Consider the following 14,750-nt stretch of genomic DNA (forward strand, 5'->3'; position numbering starts at 1 on the left):
GTTATATGCAGTGAATGATAATTAATTGAAAGCCTCAGCTGTCGACAGGTGTTGTTGACATACCTTGATGGGGACAGATGAAAATGTGTGCCCCGACCGGGACTCGAACCTGGGAATGTGGGTTTCACGGGAAGCGTGCAAGGGATAAGTCCCTGCAGTCATGCGATTCATCTGTGTCCTCGGTGGCTCAAATGGATAGAGTGTCTGCCATGTAAGCAGGAGATCCCGGGTTCGAGTTCTGGTCAGGGCGCACATTTTCAGATGTCCCCATCAAGGTATGTCAGCAACACCTGTCAGCAGCTGAGGGTTTCAATTAATTATCATTTATTCTAGAGAAGCTGCACGCTCATCAGTGGTATCTGTTCTTTCGAGAACAGTTATTACCTTCTTATATGCAGTGTATTCATCTGAGCAGGAGCATCCACAAATCACTTTACTTTTTGCCTAATGCTATGAAATGTTGTAACACAGATCTTCTGTATGTATAATGATTCAATGAAAAACAAGCTATAAAAACTGATCAGCATGACAACCCTCCTTCCGCTAGCATGAAAACTGAATTTAACAGTGAAAATATTAATGAGCACACAGTGAAGGTCCTGGCTTAATTAACCATCAATAGTTGGCATTCAGTATTAAATAGAAACAAGACTCTCAATTACATGGACCATTGCTTATAGAGGAACACTTTGAAAATATGGGTATTGCCATCACAACCACATTACACATTATGAATTTTCAAAAATCCATGATAAAATATTTTTGCTGAATCCAGAATCTATCACCAGTGATATAAAGGAAATTTCCACTTAGACTAAGTTTAGATAACAACACAACAATAATAAAGCTTGCAAAACTAAGGAGAACAAAATAATAGTTTCAAATGTAATGTGTGAAAGAAAATAACTTTATTAACTATTTGAAATAAAGTTTAAAGATGCAGTGGAAGAGATTACACATGGTTATTACATTTAATAAACATGTTGTACTTCTTCATTATCTACATAATGTGCCATTCATTTACTACAACTAGTTTGGGTTTTGTAACACTTTATTTCTACCATTGTTCTCTCTGAGCTAGTTTTGAAAAATATGTTTCTGTTAGTCTTAAGTTTCTTAAAATCTGGCTCACATATGATTTTTCAATTGTTAAAACTGCAAAAACTTTAAAAGAAACTGTAGAGGAGACTAAAAATCTAGGGCTGATAAATGAAAAACTGAACTGCCAAATGATCTTTTTGTTAAATTCTTTAAAATTAAGGAGAACAGATTTTGCTACATCACATAGTACATTCTACCAAGATAACTTGTAGCAATTATATTTGATTCACATAAGGTCTAAAATATTTGGCCTATGCCAAATGACCATTCCTTATTAATTTTGATGCAATTTATGACCCAATAAGGTAAGTAATGATACTGTAACTGAATCAAAACTTCATATAACTCTTTTACATAGGACTTCACTTTTTTCATGAAGCAAGATACAGTGATTCTATCATTTTTCTATAATTATTTTTATATAAATCTTTAGAAGTTATTGTTTTACTATGGCTCAAATCTCCGCTTCTTAGCTGAAACTTCCACGTGGGGCCTATCTCTTTGAATTTCTCCTACCATTACAGCAGTTGGACTGAAAACCCTTGTCTCTTTCTCCTGTAACAACATTTAATTTAAGATCATATTAGTAGATATTCTCTGGTAGCATACTGAATGGTACCACTCGTGTGTTCAGATTTGTTTGGTTATTTATTTTAAAAGTTAAAAGATAGTAATGTTACTTATCATTACACAGAAAGATAAATCTGTTTTATGCTTACATGTGGTGCCAGATAATAGTCAATATGATGACGGACAGCTCCCCATATTTTGTCCTCCAACAATAACTGAGTCACAGCCTCAATATCAGGTGCCATATACCTATCTTTATCCCATGGCCTGTAATCATCATCATAGCCAATTTATTTTTTGCACTGTAATTTTCCTGAATGCATAATTGTATAGGATTTTTCACAAAGAAGAAAACATTATAACTGTTGACTTTTATAAGTAAAGAACTATATGCAGTTTAACAATGTAGCAGCTGAATGTACAAAAAAATGCAGTTAACTGAAGGGTGCCAGTAATCAAACTTCTCACAAAGATGTGTAAATACCTACAGTGCATTCCTACTAACACTTTGCAAGTATCTTACTGAAATGATGTTTTTGATTATGCTTCAGTTTTGTTTTGTGACATTTCCAAACAAAGACTGTTTATGCGGTGGTCACACAGCATCCAGTATCAGCATAATATATCAGTTTAGTTATTATTACTGACAAAATGTTGTCTTCTTACTAATTAATTTGTATGAAATGGAAAATACAAGTCAGAAAATTGAGAATGTGAGCCATAATCGTATACCAATACTTAACAGCCCCAGGTCCAATTAACATCTTTTTCATATCCCTGTCTACTCCTGAGACATTCCTTCTATCAAAAGGTTTAACATTCAGTTCTAAAACCAAATTTAATCACACTGCCATGCTGAAAGATCTCCACTTCTTCACCCATAGCTTCAATTGAAGTACCATTTCACCACCCAATTCCAACCCAAAAACTACAGAACTTTTCATTATTTCTACTATTGCCTCCTAGCTGTACTTGAAAAATATCTTCAAAATCTCAAGTGTCACTTAAGTTAAGTCAAGTCCCAAGTTCTTAGTGATCTGAAGGCAGACCACTTTACCATAATCCTTCCTCTGGACAAAGGCTGCACTACTAGGGTGTGTGATTATGTGGCAGAGGGGCTTAATGAGGTCATTAAAGACAGAGCACATGCTAGATCTGGCAAGGAATTGGTGAAGGAAATCAGCTGCGTCCTTTTCCAAACAAATCATACCAGCTTTTGCCTTAAGCAATTTGGAGAAATTATGGAACATACATATGGATGGTTACAGAGGGATTTGAACTGCTATCTTCCTGAGTGTGAGTCCAGAGTCTCAGCCATGTGCCATCTTGTTTGGTGGACTTTGTCAGCTGTCAAGCACTTTGACATAGAAAACTGTTCCTCATGATTCAATTCTTTCTATTCAGACTGAGCTGCAGAAAATCCTAAACACACTAGACGTCTCACTAGGCTTCAAAACTGTCTCCATGGAATTACATACCCATCTTGTACAACTACTTACTCCTCTAGATCCATGTCATATCTACTACATATAAACATCTTGACTATGCAGTTAAAGCAGTCTTCAATTTTCCAAACAAACACATCTCAGTCAGGCAGTAGTAGTCGACCGCGACAGACGCACCAACAGATAAGTAAACTGCTTTTGTGACATTTACGAGTTCCTAACCAGGAGCGTTTTTTATTATACCATCTGTGTCCTTTAAGCGTTTAGTTTCTTGAGTTTCTGCATGTAAATTTAAAATCTAATAGCCACAGTTCTTGTGTTTCGTTTGCGTCGGAAAGTAAACCAGTTTTGTGATATATTACAAGTTCCTTATCAGGGGCAAATTATTTGGTTTCACCTGAGTGGTTCAATAGTTAGGTTCTTGAATATCTGCGTATTACTAGATGCAGTTCGCGTGTTTTCATCAGGGACTACATTAGAGTTGCACAGCACGTGCCGATAGTCTGTTTATCTGCATAATTTAGTTTTCCACGGTCTTTGGTATCAACAGGGACTGCAATTGTTGTGTGCAGATGTGAGCTGAGTTGGAGACACTTCGCTCTCAGCTTCAGGCTGTGATGGCTTCGGGATTGAGGCTGCAGTGGATGGGCACCACTGTTGTGGGCCAGCCGTGGGGATCCAACGGGCATCCAGCGCGTCAGAGTCCTCCGATTGGTTCTCACCGGTGGCCAACCCAGTTACTGCTTGCACTGAGGTTGACCCCTCACCTGTGGTCGAGTGGGAAGTCGCCCTGGGGTGAAGCGGGGGATGAAAGACTTCCCAGGCAGCTGCACGTAAGGCCTCACCAGTTTGTCTGGTAAACAGGTTCCAAGTGCTGTCTGTGGCTGACACTGTCACTGAGCCAGATGCTGTCGCCTGTCCTGTTTCAGAGGAACCACTCAGCCTGCAAGATCCGGGCAATCACAGAGGGTGGGACTATTGGTAGTTGGGAGCTCCAACGTTAGGCGCGTTATGGGGGCCCTTAGGGACTTGGCTGACAAGGAGCGTAAGAAAACCAGTGCGCATTCCATGTGCATACCGGGTGGAGTCATTCTAGATGTGGAAATGGTCCTCCTGGATGCCATGAAGAGCACAAGGTGCAGCCAACTGCAGGTGGTTGCTCACGTCAGTACCAATGATGTGTGTCGCTTTGGATCAGAAGAGATTTTCTCTGGTTTTGAGCAGCTAACAGAAGTGGTAAAGGCTGCCAGCCTTGCTTGCAAGATGAAAGCAGAGATGACCATTTGCAGCATAGTTGACAGGACCAATTGTGGACCTCTGGTACAGAGCCGAGTGGAGGGTCTGAATCAGAGGCTTGGATGGTTCTGCAACCATGTTAGCTGCAGATTCCTTGACTTGCGCCAAAGGGTGGTTGGGTTTTGGGTTCCGCTGAATAGGTCAGGTGTCAACTATACGCAGGAGGCAGCTACATGGGTAACAGGGGCTGTGTGACGTGGACTGGGTGGTTTTTTAGGGTAGAGGGTCTCGGGAAAACACAAGATGGGCTTCAGTCACAAAGGGTGCAGACTGAATACAGGAAGAACATAGATACAGTGATCATTGGTATAACAGTTGTAAATTGTAGTAGCTGTGTTGGGAAAGTACCAGAGCTCCAAGTGCTAATAGAAAGCACAGATGCTCAAATCGTTATAGGCACTGAAAGCTGGCTAAAGACGAATATAAGCTCAGCCGAAATTTTTGCAAAGAACCTAATGGTGTTCCGAAAAGATAGGCTAAACACGGTTGGCGGTGGCTTCTTTGTTGCTATTAGAAGTAGTTTAACTTGTCGTGAAATTGGAGTAGATACTTCCTGTGAGTTAGTATGGACAGAGGTCATTGTTGGCAACTGGAATAAAATAATAATTAGATCCTTTTGCCGACCTCCCAGTTCAGATGATACAGTTGCTGTAAGGTTGAAAGGAAACATGAGTTTTATTTCAAACACGTACACGACTCATATGATAATAGTTGGTGGTGAATTTAATTTACCCTTGATATGTTGGCGAAAATACATGCTTGATTCTGGAGGTATGCATAAAATGTCATCCGAAATTGTGCTAAACGCATTCACTGAAAATTATTTCGAGCAGTTAGTTTATGAGCCCACGCAAATAGTAAATGGTTGTGAAAACACACTTGACCTCTTAGCAACAAATAATCCTGAGTTAATAACCAGCATCAAAACTGATATAGGGATTAGTGAACACAGGGTTGTTGTAGTGAAATTGAATATTGTAATCTCCAAATCCAAAAAAATTAAGCGAGAAATATGCCTATTCAAAAAAGCAGATAAAAATTCACTTCATGCCTTCCTGAGAGACAATCTCTACTCATTCCAAATTAATAATATAAGTGTAGACCAGATGTGGCTTAAATTCAAAGAAATAGTATTGGCAGCAATTGAGAGGTTTATACCAAATAAACTAACAAATGATGGAGCTGATCCTCCTTGGTACACAAAATGGGTCAGAACACTGTTGCAGAAACAAGGAAACAAACATGCCAAATTTAAACAGATGCAAATTCTCCAAGATTGGCAATCCTTTACAGAAGCTCAAAACTTAGCTCAGAGTTCAATGTGAGATGCCTATAACAGTTTCCACAACGAAACTTTGTCTCGAAACCTGGCAGAAAATCCAAAGAGATTCTTGTCGTATGTGAAGTATGTTAGCGGCAAGAAACAATCAATGCCTTCTCTGCACGATAACAATGGAGTTACTATCGAAGACAGTGCTGCCAAAGCAGATTTACTAAACACAGCCTTCCAAAATGCCTTCAAAAAAGAAGATGAAGTAAATATTCCAGAGTTCAAATCAAGAACAGCTGCCATTATGAGTAATGCAGAAGTAAATATCCTCGGAGTAGTGAAGCAACTCAAAGCACTTAATAAAAGCAAGTCTTCTGGTCCAGACTGTATACCAATTAGGTTCCTTTCGGAGTATGCTGATGCATTAGCTCCATACTTAACAATCATATACAACCGTTTGCTCAACAAAAGATCCGTGCCCAAAGACTGGAAAGTTGCACAGGTCACACCAATATTCAAGAGAGGTAGTAGGAGTAATCCACTAAATTACAGACCCATATCGTTAACGTTGATATGCAGCCAAATTTTAGGACATCTATTGTGTTCTAACATAATGAATTACCTCGAAGGAAATGATCTATTGACACACAGTGAACATGTGTTTAGAAAACATCATTCCTGTGAAACACAACTACGGTAGCTCTTTATTCAAATGAAGTGCTGAGTGCTATTGGCAAGGGATTTCAGATCGATTCCATATTCCTGGATTTCCGGAAGGCTTTTGACACTATGCCACACAAGCAGCTCATAGTAAAATTGCGTGCTTATGGAATATCATCTCAGTTACGTGACTGTATTTGCGATTTCCTGTCAGAGAGGTCACAGTTCATAGTAATTGACAGAAAGTCATCGAGTAAAACAGAAGTGATTTCAGGCATTCCCCAAGGTCGTGTTATAGGCCCTTTGTTGTTCCTTATCTATATAAATGATTTGGGAGACAATCTGAGCAGCCATCTTCAGTTGTTTGCAGGTGACGCTGTTGTGTATTGACTTATAAAGTCATCAGAAGATCAAAACAAACTGCAAAACGATTTAGAAAAATATCTCAATGATGCAAAAATTGGCAGTTGACCCTAAATAATGAAAAGTGTGAGATCATCCACATGAGTACTAAAAGGAACTCGTTAAACTTCAGTTACATGATAAATCAGTCTAATGTGAAAGCTGTAAATTCACCTAAATACCTAGGTATTACAATTACAAACAACTTAAATTGGAAAGAAGGCTAACCAAAGACTTCGTTTTATTGGCAGGACACTTAGAAAATGTAACAGACCTATTATGGAACTGCCTACACTATTCTTGTCCGTCATCTTTTAGAATACTGCTGCGCGGTGTGGGATCCTTACCAGTTAGGACTGATGGAGTACATCGAAAATGTTCAAAGAAAGGTAGCACGTTTTGTATTATTGCGAAATATGGGAGAGATAGTCACAGAAATGATACAGGATTTGGGCTGGAAATCATTAAAAGAAAGGCGTTTTTCGTTGCGACAGAATCTTCTCATGAAATTCCAATCATGAACTTTCTCCTCCAAATGCAAAAATATTTTGTTGACACCAACCTACATAGGGTGGAATGATTACCATGATAAAATAAGGGAAATCAGAGCTCGTATGGAAAGATATAGGTGTTCATTCTTTCCGCGCACTATACGAGATTGGAATAATAGAGAATTGTGAAGGTGGTTCGATGAACCCTCTGCCAGGCACATAAATGTGATTCGCAGAGTATCCATGTAGATGTAGATCTCTGTCCTGGTTGAATGGCACATCCAATCTGTCACATAGAGCCTCCCATCCTACAAAAAGAAAATACTAAGCACTTCCTGGAGTATCTCAAATCAGTTCTCACACTTCTCCTGCCTTAAACATTCTTATACAAATTCATTCTACCCCAGGCATTTCAGCTTGTGAACACTGTATTTCCCAGTGCTCTCATGAAAGCCTCCAAAAATTCTTGTCAGTTATCACACTAAACAACTTCGTCCTTACCCATAACAGTTTCACCTTTCAGAGCCAGAAGTTGTGCCCTTCGGCTTCGTATATATTCACTGACAGTAACATTATAATATGCACTCAATGTGGAAAAGAATTCTCCCACTTTATGCAACAACTCAACTCATTTTACCAACTTAAATTGGTCTGGGCCTTCTTCAAATCTTTCTGTATGCTGAACTACTCACTGAAGCTCATATTCAAACCACAGTCAATATCCATGGTAAATATATCTTTTTCTAAAACCAAATTCATTAGTATCTATATTAATAAAATTTCCCCAGCTTTCCTTTCTCATAACTGCAACACTGACCGTATCTACAATCAAATCTCCCATGTAGTTTCCTCTTCCATACCTCTCACCAACATAGTTTCCACTTCAAAAAACATCAGAAGCACCCCTTATCACACAGTAACACTCAGGTCTTGAATACTTCATTATATTACTTTAGCAGCGCTATGACTCTCTCAATCCAGCTCTGAAATGAGGTCATCTCTCTGTGACAAACACCACACACCATTCGCTGTTATCATCCACAACCCTCTCAATCTGTGTAACATTCCTGTGGAACTGTATAAATTCTAAACAACCATCCCTACCCTGAGGTTCCTACACCTGCAATCATTCTAGCTGTAGAACCTGTCTCCTGTGCTCACTCCAGCTCCACCAATGAAAAATGATACATTAAAGACAGAACAATATATGAAATATATTTTACTTGATGACACGTTTTCACTTCACAGATTTTTATATAGGAATGACCCCAATATACTGGGCAGGCACATGAACAGACACAAAAGAAATGTTTCCAGTAACTGAGCATACTCCACAAGATGGTTTGGCAGACCTGAGTGTCTGCTACACTACATATACCATTTGGATCCTCCCACCCAGTACTAGTTTCCTAGAATTCAAGAAATGGGAGCTTGTTGTGCAACACACCCTCTCATCCTGCCACCACTTCAGACTTAACCTCCATTAGTAAAATTCCTTCTCTTCTACAGCCCCCCTCTTCCGCCCCCCCCTCCCCCCCAACCACCTTTCACCCATATGGTGATTGTCAGGATATTATTATGTACTCATTTATTCTTTCTCTTCTCCTCTTTTTTTCTTCTCACTCTATTTCCCTTTTCTTTGTTTCCCTTAATTGCATCATACTTTCCATATTTCATTGTTTCTTTCCCCTTCTGTTCCAGCTTTACTTCTCACTCTGATCCTTGTATCATTTCTTAATTGAAGCTGGACAGTGCTTACTAATGTACTATATTTGACCTCCTCCTCTCTCCTTCATAATGTATGGTCTGAGAGACTTACATCTCCAACCCAGTTTTTATAAACTCCAATAACCAGTTCTTCTTTCCTTGATGAAGAGGGAAATTGTAGTTTTACAAGCTAGACATATTGTTTTCTCAATTGAAGACACAATGTCTAAATGGGCCCGTGATCATGTTTGGCACTTTATTCATAAATGTCTGTCTCGATCAAATGTAACATATAATTCATAATGACTGGTTATTGCTTACTGCCTTAATAAAATCTGTTACAAAATAGAAAACTCATTAACATAATACTTGTAAGTTTAATTGGCTGAAGACCAAATATGTAGAAAGACTAAGAATACATGAAAAAAGTAACATGGCTGGCAGCCATGTATGCCATTAACAGTATTATGACACAAGTATCAATGTGAAATAATCTGTACATGCAGGTACATAACAAGACCTGATGGCATCCTATATGCAGCACACACACACACACACACACACACACACACACACACACACACACACACACACACACAAAACTGTCTCTGGCTGTCGATTCCAGACCTGGCCGTGGAAGCCAGAGACAGTGGTTATGCATGTGTGAGTTGTGTTTGCATGAGTGTGTATGTTGTCTAATTCAGAAGAATACTTGTGTAACAGTTTTTTTGTTGAGCCTATCTGAGACTCGACATATTTGCTATATCGTGAGTAGTAATTTATCCTTATATAATATTGTCATTACACCTTCCTGGATTTTCCATTGTTTCATTAATTAAATTTTTTCTCATAGCTAAAATGTGTGTCTAACAATTAAACAGACTGTAGAATACAATATGCAGAAATAAAATCCATACTTAAAATCCAAGTAAAATATGTCTGAAGTGGTATACAATCTACTAACAGAAAATATTTTAGCATGATACAGTTAATGAAACACAAAATTCTGTGAAAGGCGAATAAATAAAACAATAATTATTTAATTAAATATCTTGACGGCTGATAGCCTATTCAGAGGACTGTCTAGCTGGCAACACATGGTGACATCTCTGTGGAATGTTTTGCTTTCCTACAGTGATGCTTGCAGCAGAATCCCACTGTTTTCACCACTTGTGGCCAGTGGACATGACCACATGTCAAGTCGATAAAACTGGTGATGCTGTTAATGCTAGTAAGTTCCTGAATATATTGAAATAGCCATTGACGACAGACTCACTCACTTCATTAACCAATAACTCTGGTTCCATTTTATATGTACATGGATCTCCTTTTCTTTCAATAGATTCAATAATTGTCCTTTCAGTGTCCTATGCAACACTTCAGTAATCTTGCATATTTCTTGCTATGTGTATTTCCTTATCCAAATGCATACCAAACACACGCCATTGTGTTTGCATATGTGTTTTTTGAAGTGAGTCTCAAAATTCCTCCGCTTCTGACAAATATAAATATTTCACACTCCTGACAGTTGATCCTGTAGATTCTGGTTTCAAAATATTTATTACTGTTGTTACTGTCCACTTAGTAGTGTAGCCTAAGGGCCAATTGTACCTTCTGTCAAAAATTCAACTTTAATGTCAGTTTTTCTGAAAGTTTGCATAAATCTACAAGAGAGTGCACCATTGAGTGACAGGGCAAGAAACCTTTTGTCATCTTGAACTACTGCCTTCTTGTCATGTATTTTTGACTTTAGTTTGTTATACATGTTGGTTACATCACTGTCCCTGTATGTATTTCTCCTGGCTACTTGTTTATTAATGTTCAGATCTTTCACTTCATCATTTTGGTTGTGTGGCAGATTTAACATCCTGTTAATCATGGCTGTAAAATGTGGCCTTTTAAACTGTTTAGGATGACAGGATTTCACAGTTATGGTCAAGTCAGTAGCGGTCAGCTTCTTAAAAAAAATATATATTAATTTTGTGTCTTCCATCTCGTTTAATTAACTTGAGATCCGAAAAGCTTATACTTCCGTCTTTCTCCAATTCCATTGGTAACTTAATTTTTTCATGCATCACACTCATTCTTTGTGCTACTTCATGGATTTATTATTTGTCACCTTTATGCAGTAGTATGTTGTTATCCATACACTGTCTCTGTAATACATGCTTTTCGCATACACCACGATTTTCATCAAAAAACTTATGTTTCTGCTTGTTTTCAAAAATTTCACCTTAAGTATCTGCCAGATTGTTGACCGTCATGAGTCTATCCTTTTGGTAAAAAATCTTATCATTAAATTTAAATTAGGATATTTAAATGACAATACAAGCTCTAAAATTCCCATGAGCTCCTTATTTCCCTTGACTAATCTTCATGTGTGTTAACAAGTTTCTACTTATAGTCTCCGATGTTTCACTTGCTGGGATGTGAGTGTGTAAATCAGCACTATGTAAGGCAGCTAACATTTCTCCAGCTGGAATTGGTACAGCTTTAATAACCCTCACAAACTTGTAACTTGTTTGACGTTGTATATTGTTTTATAAGCATATACTGCTCTCTGTCTTTCAGTGCCTTCTCAGTTAATTGAAGCACTCGAGCAGAAGGATTCATCATTTTTAATTTACAATAGACATTTTCACCAGTGTAATAAAAGAGTACCGAAAGCACAAAGTTAAACTATAATTTTCAAACAGGATAGTCAGTCTTAGGTGAATAAAGATCAAGGACAATGAAATGGATCTTCTAAGGGTCTTTACAATAACACTAACTCAAAGTTGAACCCAAGCATAAATAAGAATGCTACTGCGGAATTAAAAGTTGCTTGTGATGTAGCTAAACTTTAAAAATTAGAACAAAAGGACACGGCTGTGTGGTTGTGGTTCATGTTTTTCATGTTGCTGTTGTGGTCTTCTGTCTGAAGACCAATTTAATGCAGCTCTCCATCCCACGCTATTCTGTGGAGACTTCTTTATTTCTGAATTACTACTGCAGCCTGCATCAATTTGAACCTGCCTACTGTATCCATCTCATTGTCTCACCCCAAAAATATTTACATACACCCCCCCCCCTCTGCCCTCCCCCCCACCCATACTTCCCTCCAATACTAAATTTTATGATTTCTTCATGTCTCGGAGTGTGTCCCATTTACCAGTCGTTTGTCAAACTGTGCCACAATTTTCTTCCCTCCTCAGTTCTGTCCAGTACCCCCTGATTAGTTATGTTATCTTCTCATCTTGTCTTCAGAATGCTTTTTTTACTGCCCAGATAGCAAAGCTCATCTACTACTTTTAGTGTCTCATTTTCTAAACTAGTTCTCTCACTATCACATGATTTTACTACATTCCATTATCCTTTTTTTGCTTGTTAATGTTCACTTTATGCTCTTCTTTCAAGACACTGTCCATTCCATTCAACTGCTCTTCCAAGTCCTTTGCTGTCCCTGACAGAATTACATCACTGGTGAACCTCAAAGTTTCTATTTCTTCTCCTTGACCTTTAATTCCTCCTTCAAATTTTTCTTTGGGTTCCTCCTGCCATGTTCAGAAATTCAAAAAGTGTATTCTAGTCAGCATTGTTTAAAGATTCATCTAGTTTTACAAATGCTATAAACATATACTTATATGTCCTTAAAGTATCTTCTAAGACAAGTCATACAGTTCATACTGCCTCACGTCTTCCCACATTTCACTGGAACCAAAACTTATCTTCCCCGAGGTTGGTTTCAACCAGTTTTTCTATTCTTCTGTAAATAATTTGTGTCAGTATTTTGCAACCGCGACTTATTAAACTGATACTTCAGTAATAATCACACCTGTCAGCACCTGCTTTCTTTGGAACTGGAATTATTGCATTCTTTTTGAAGTCTGAGGGTATTTCTCCTGTCTCATACATCTTGTACACCAGGTGGAATAGTATTGTCATGGCTGGCTCTCCCAAACATATCAATAGCTCTGAGGGAATGTCTTCTACTCCAGGGATCTTGTTTCAAATTAGATCTTTCAGTGCTTCATCAAATTCTTATAACAGTACCATATCTCCCATCTCATCCTCATCTTCATCTATTCCCTCTTCCCATTCTATAATGTTACCTTCTAAGTCATTTCCCTTGTATAGTCCCTCTGTATATTTCTTCCACCTTTCAACTTTCCCTTCTCGGCTCAGAACTGGTTTTCTGTTCGAGCTCTCGATATTTGTACAGCTGCTTCTCTTTTCTCCAAAGATTTGTTTAATTTTCTTGTAGGTGATATTTATCCTTCCCCTAATTATACATGCTTCTATAGCTTTACATTTGCTCTCTTGTCATCCTACCTAGCCATTTTTACACTTTCTGTGAACATCATTTTTTAGACACCTGTCTTCACTTTTAACTCTTTCATTTGCTGCATTTTTTTATGTTCCCCTTACACCACTTAAATTCAATATCTCCTGTGGTATCCAAGGATTTGTACTGGGCCTAGTCTTTTTACCTATTTGATCCTCTGTTGTCTTCACTATTTCATCTCTTACAGCTACCCTTTCATCTTCTACTGCATTCCTTTCCCCTGTTGCAGTCAATCGTTGCTCACTGGTTCCCTCTGAAATTCTCAACAACCTATTGTCCTTCCAACTCATCTAGCTCCCATAAAACATCAAAAACAGTAGTTTTTTTATCATTTACATCTACATCTGCAATTAGTTGTACTAATTATTTATTCCTACCATGACTCATTTTGAGATTTTAAAACCCATCTTCATGTGGATGAAACTGTAACATGCAAAGGATAGGAGGAAAGAAATATAATGCAACATATGTGTAAAAACCAAAAGAGCACACTGGCAAAACAAAGTGACTTACTTATTGTATTTGGTAACACACAACATGTGATTGTGCCAGTCAGTGCAAGATTTTCAATCACTGTATGCTGTCAGAACTAGGAAAAGGGGGGGGGGGGGGGAGGGGCATAATCAAACTAACCTAAAAATGTAACGCCCAGGCAAGTGGGATAAAGAAAACAGAAGCTGAGAACAAACACAGAAATCACACTGTTCGTTGCTGGGCAGCTGCGTGGTAGGAGCAGCAACTAATACTGAGTGCAGGGCCACACTGGAGGTCTGGAAGCATGGTGCGGCTCAGGTGCCAACAGTGCACAAGTAATAAACTGAAGTTATCATTGAAGATAAGGTTCAAATGGTTCAAATGGCTCTGAGCACAATGGGACTCAACTGCTGAGGTCATTAGTCCCCTAGAACTTAGAACTAGTTAAACCTAACTAACCTAAGGACATCACAAACATTCATGCCCGAGGCAGGATTCAAACCTGCGACCGTAGCGGTCTTGCGGTTCCAGACTGCAGTGCCTTTAACCGCACGGCCACTTCGGCCGGTGAAGATAAGGAAAATCTGGACTGACTGGTCCAAGTGCTTGCGATATTTCGTTTAAGAACATAATAAAATATGAATGAGCTGTGGTATGTTGATAGGCTAAATAACTCTCAAGTATGTGACAATATGTGACTTGAATGTGAGTATTTTATTTGTTCTTGGCTTCTGTTTACTTCATCCCATCCACCTGAACACCACATTTTTAATTCACTTTGATTATTGTCCCTCTCTCTCTCCTTTTTTCTAGTTCTGTCAAAATGCAGTGATTGGAGCTCTTGCACTGACTGGCCTGACCACAGGTTATGTGTTATGAAATATAATAAGTAAATCACTTGGTTTCAACAGTCTGCCCTTTTGGTTTTTACACATATGTTGCATTATATTTATTCTCTCTTCTCCTTTGTATGTTAGTTTCATACACATGAAGATGGGATTTTAAAATCC

The 14,750-nt window shown here is 38.4% G+C and overlaps 1 protein-coding gene across 1 annotated transcript in view; it reads right to left on the reverse strand.

The window, feature by feature from the left end:
• Window positions 1–886: 886 nt before the first annotated feature.
• Window positions 887–14,750, reverse strand: part of LOC126471443 (histidine ammonia-lyase-like) — a 241,699-nt gene continuing 227,835 nt past the window's right edge. Inside the window, exons 16-17 of the mRNA XM_050099622.1 lie at window positions 1,821–1,938; window positions 887–1,656 (exon numbers count right to left, since the gene is read on the reverse strand). Coding sequence (XP_049955579.1) covers window positions 1,549–1,656; window positions 1,821–1,938 — 226 coding nt within the window. The 3' untranslated portion in view covers window positions 887–1,548. The remainder of the gene's footprint in view (window positions 1,657–1,820; window positions 1,939–14,750) is intronic.

This window comes from Schistocerca serialis, chromosome 3, assembly GCF_023864345.2.
Source record: "Schistocerca serialis cubense isolate TAMUIC-IGC-003099 chromosome 3, iqSchSeri2.2, whole genome shotgun sequence".
NCBI lineage: Eukaryota > Metazoa > Arthropoda > Insecta > Orthoptera > Acrididae > Schistocerca > Schistocerca serialis.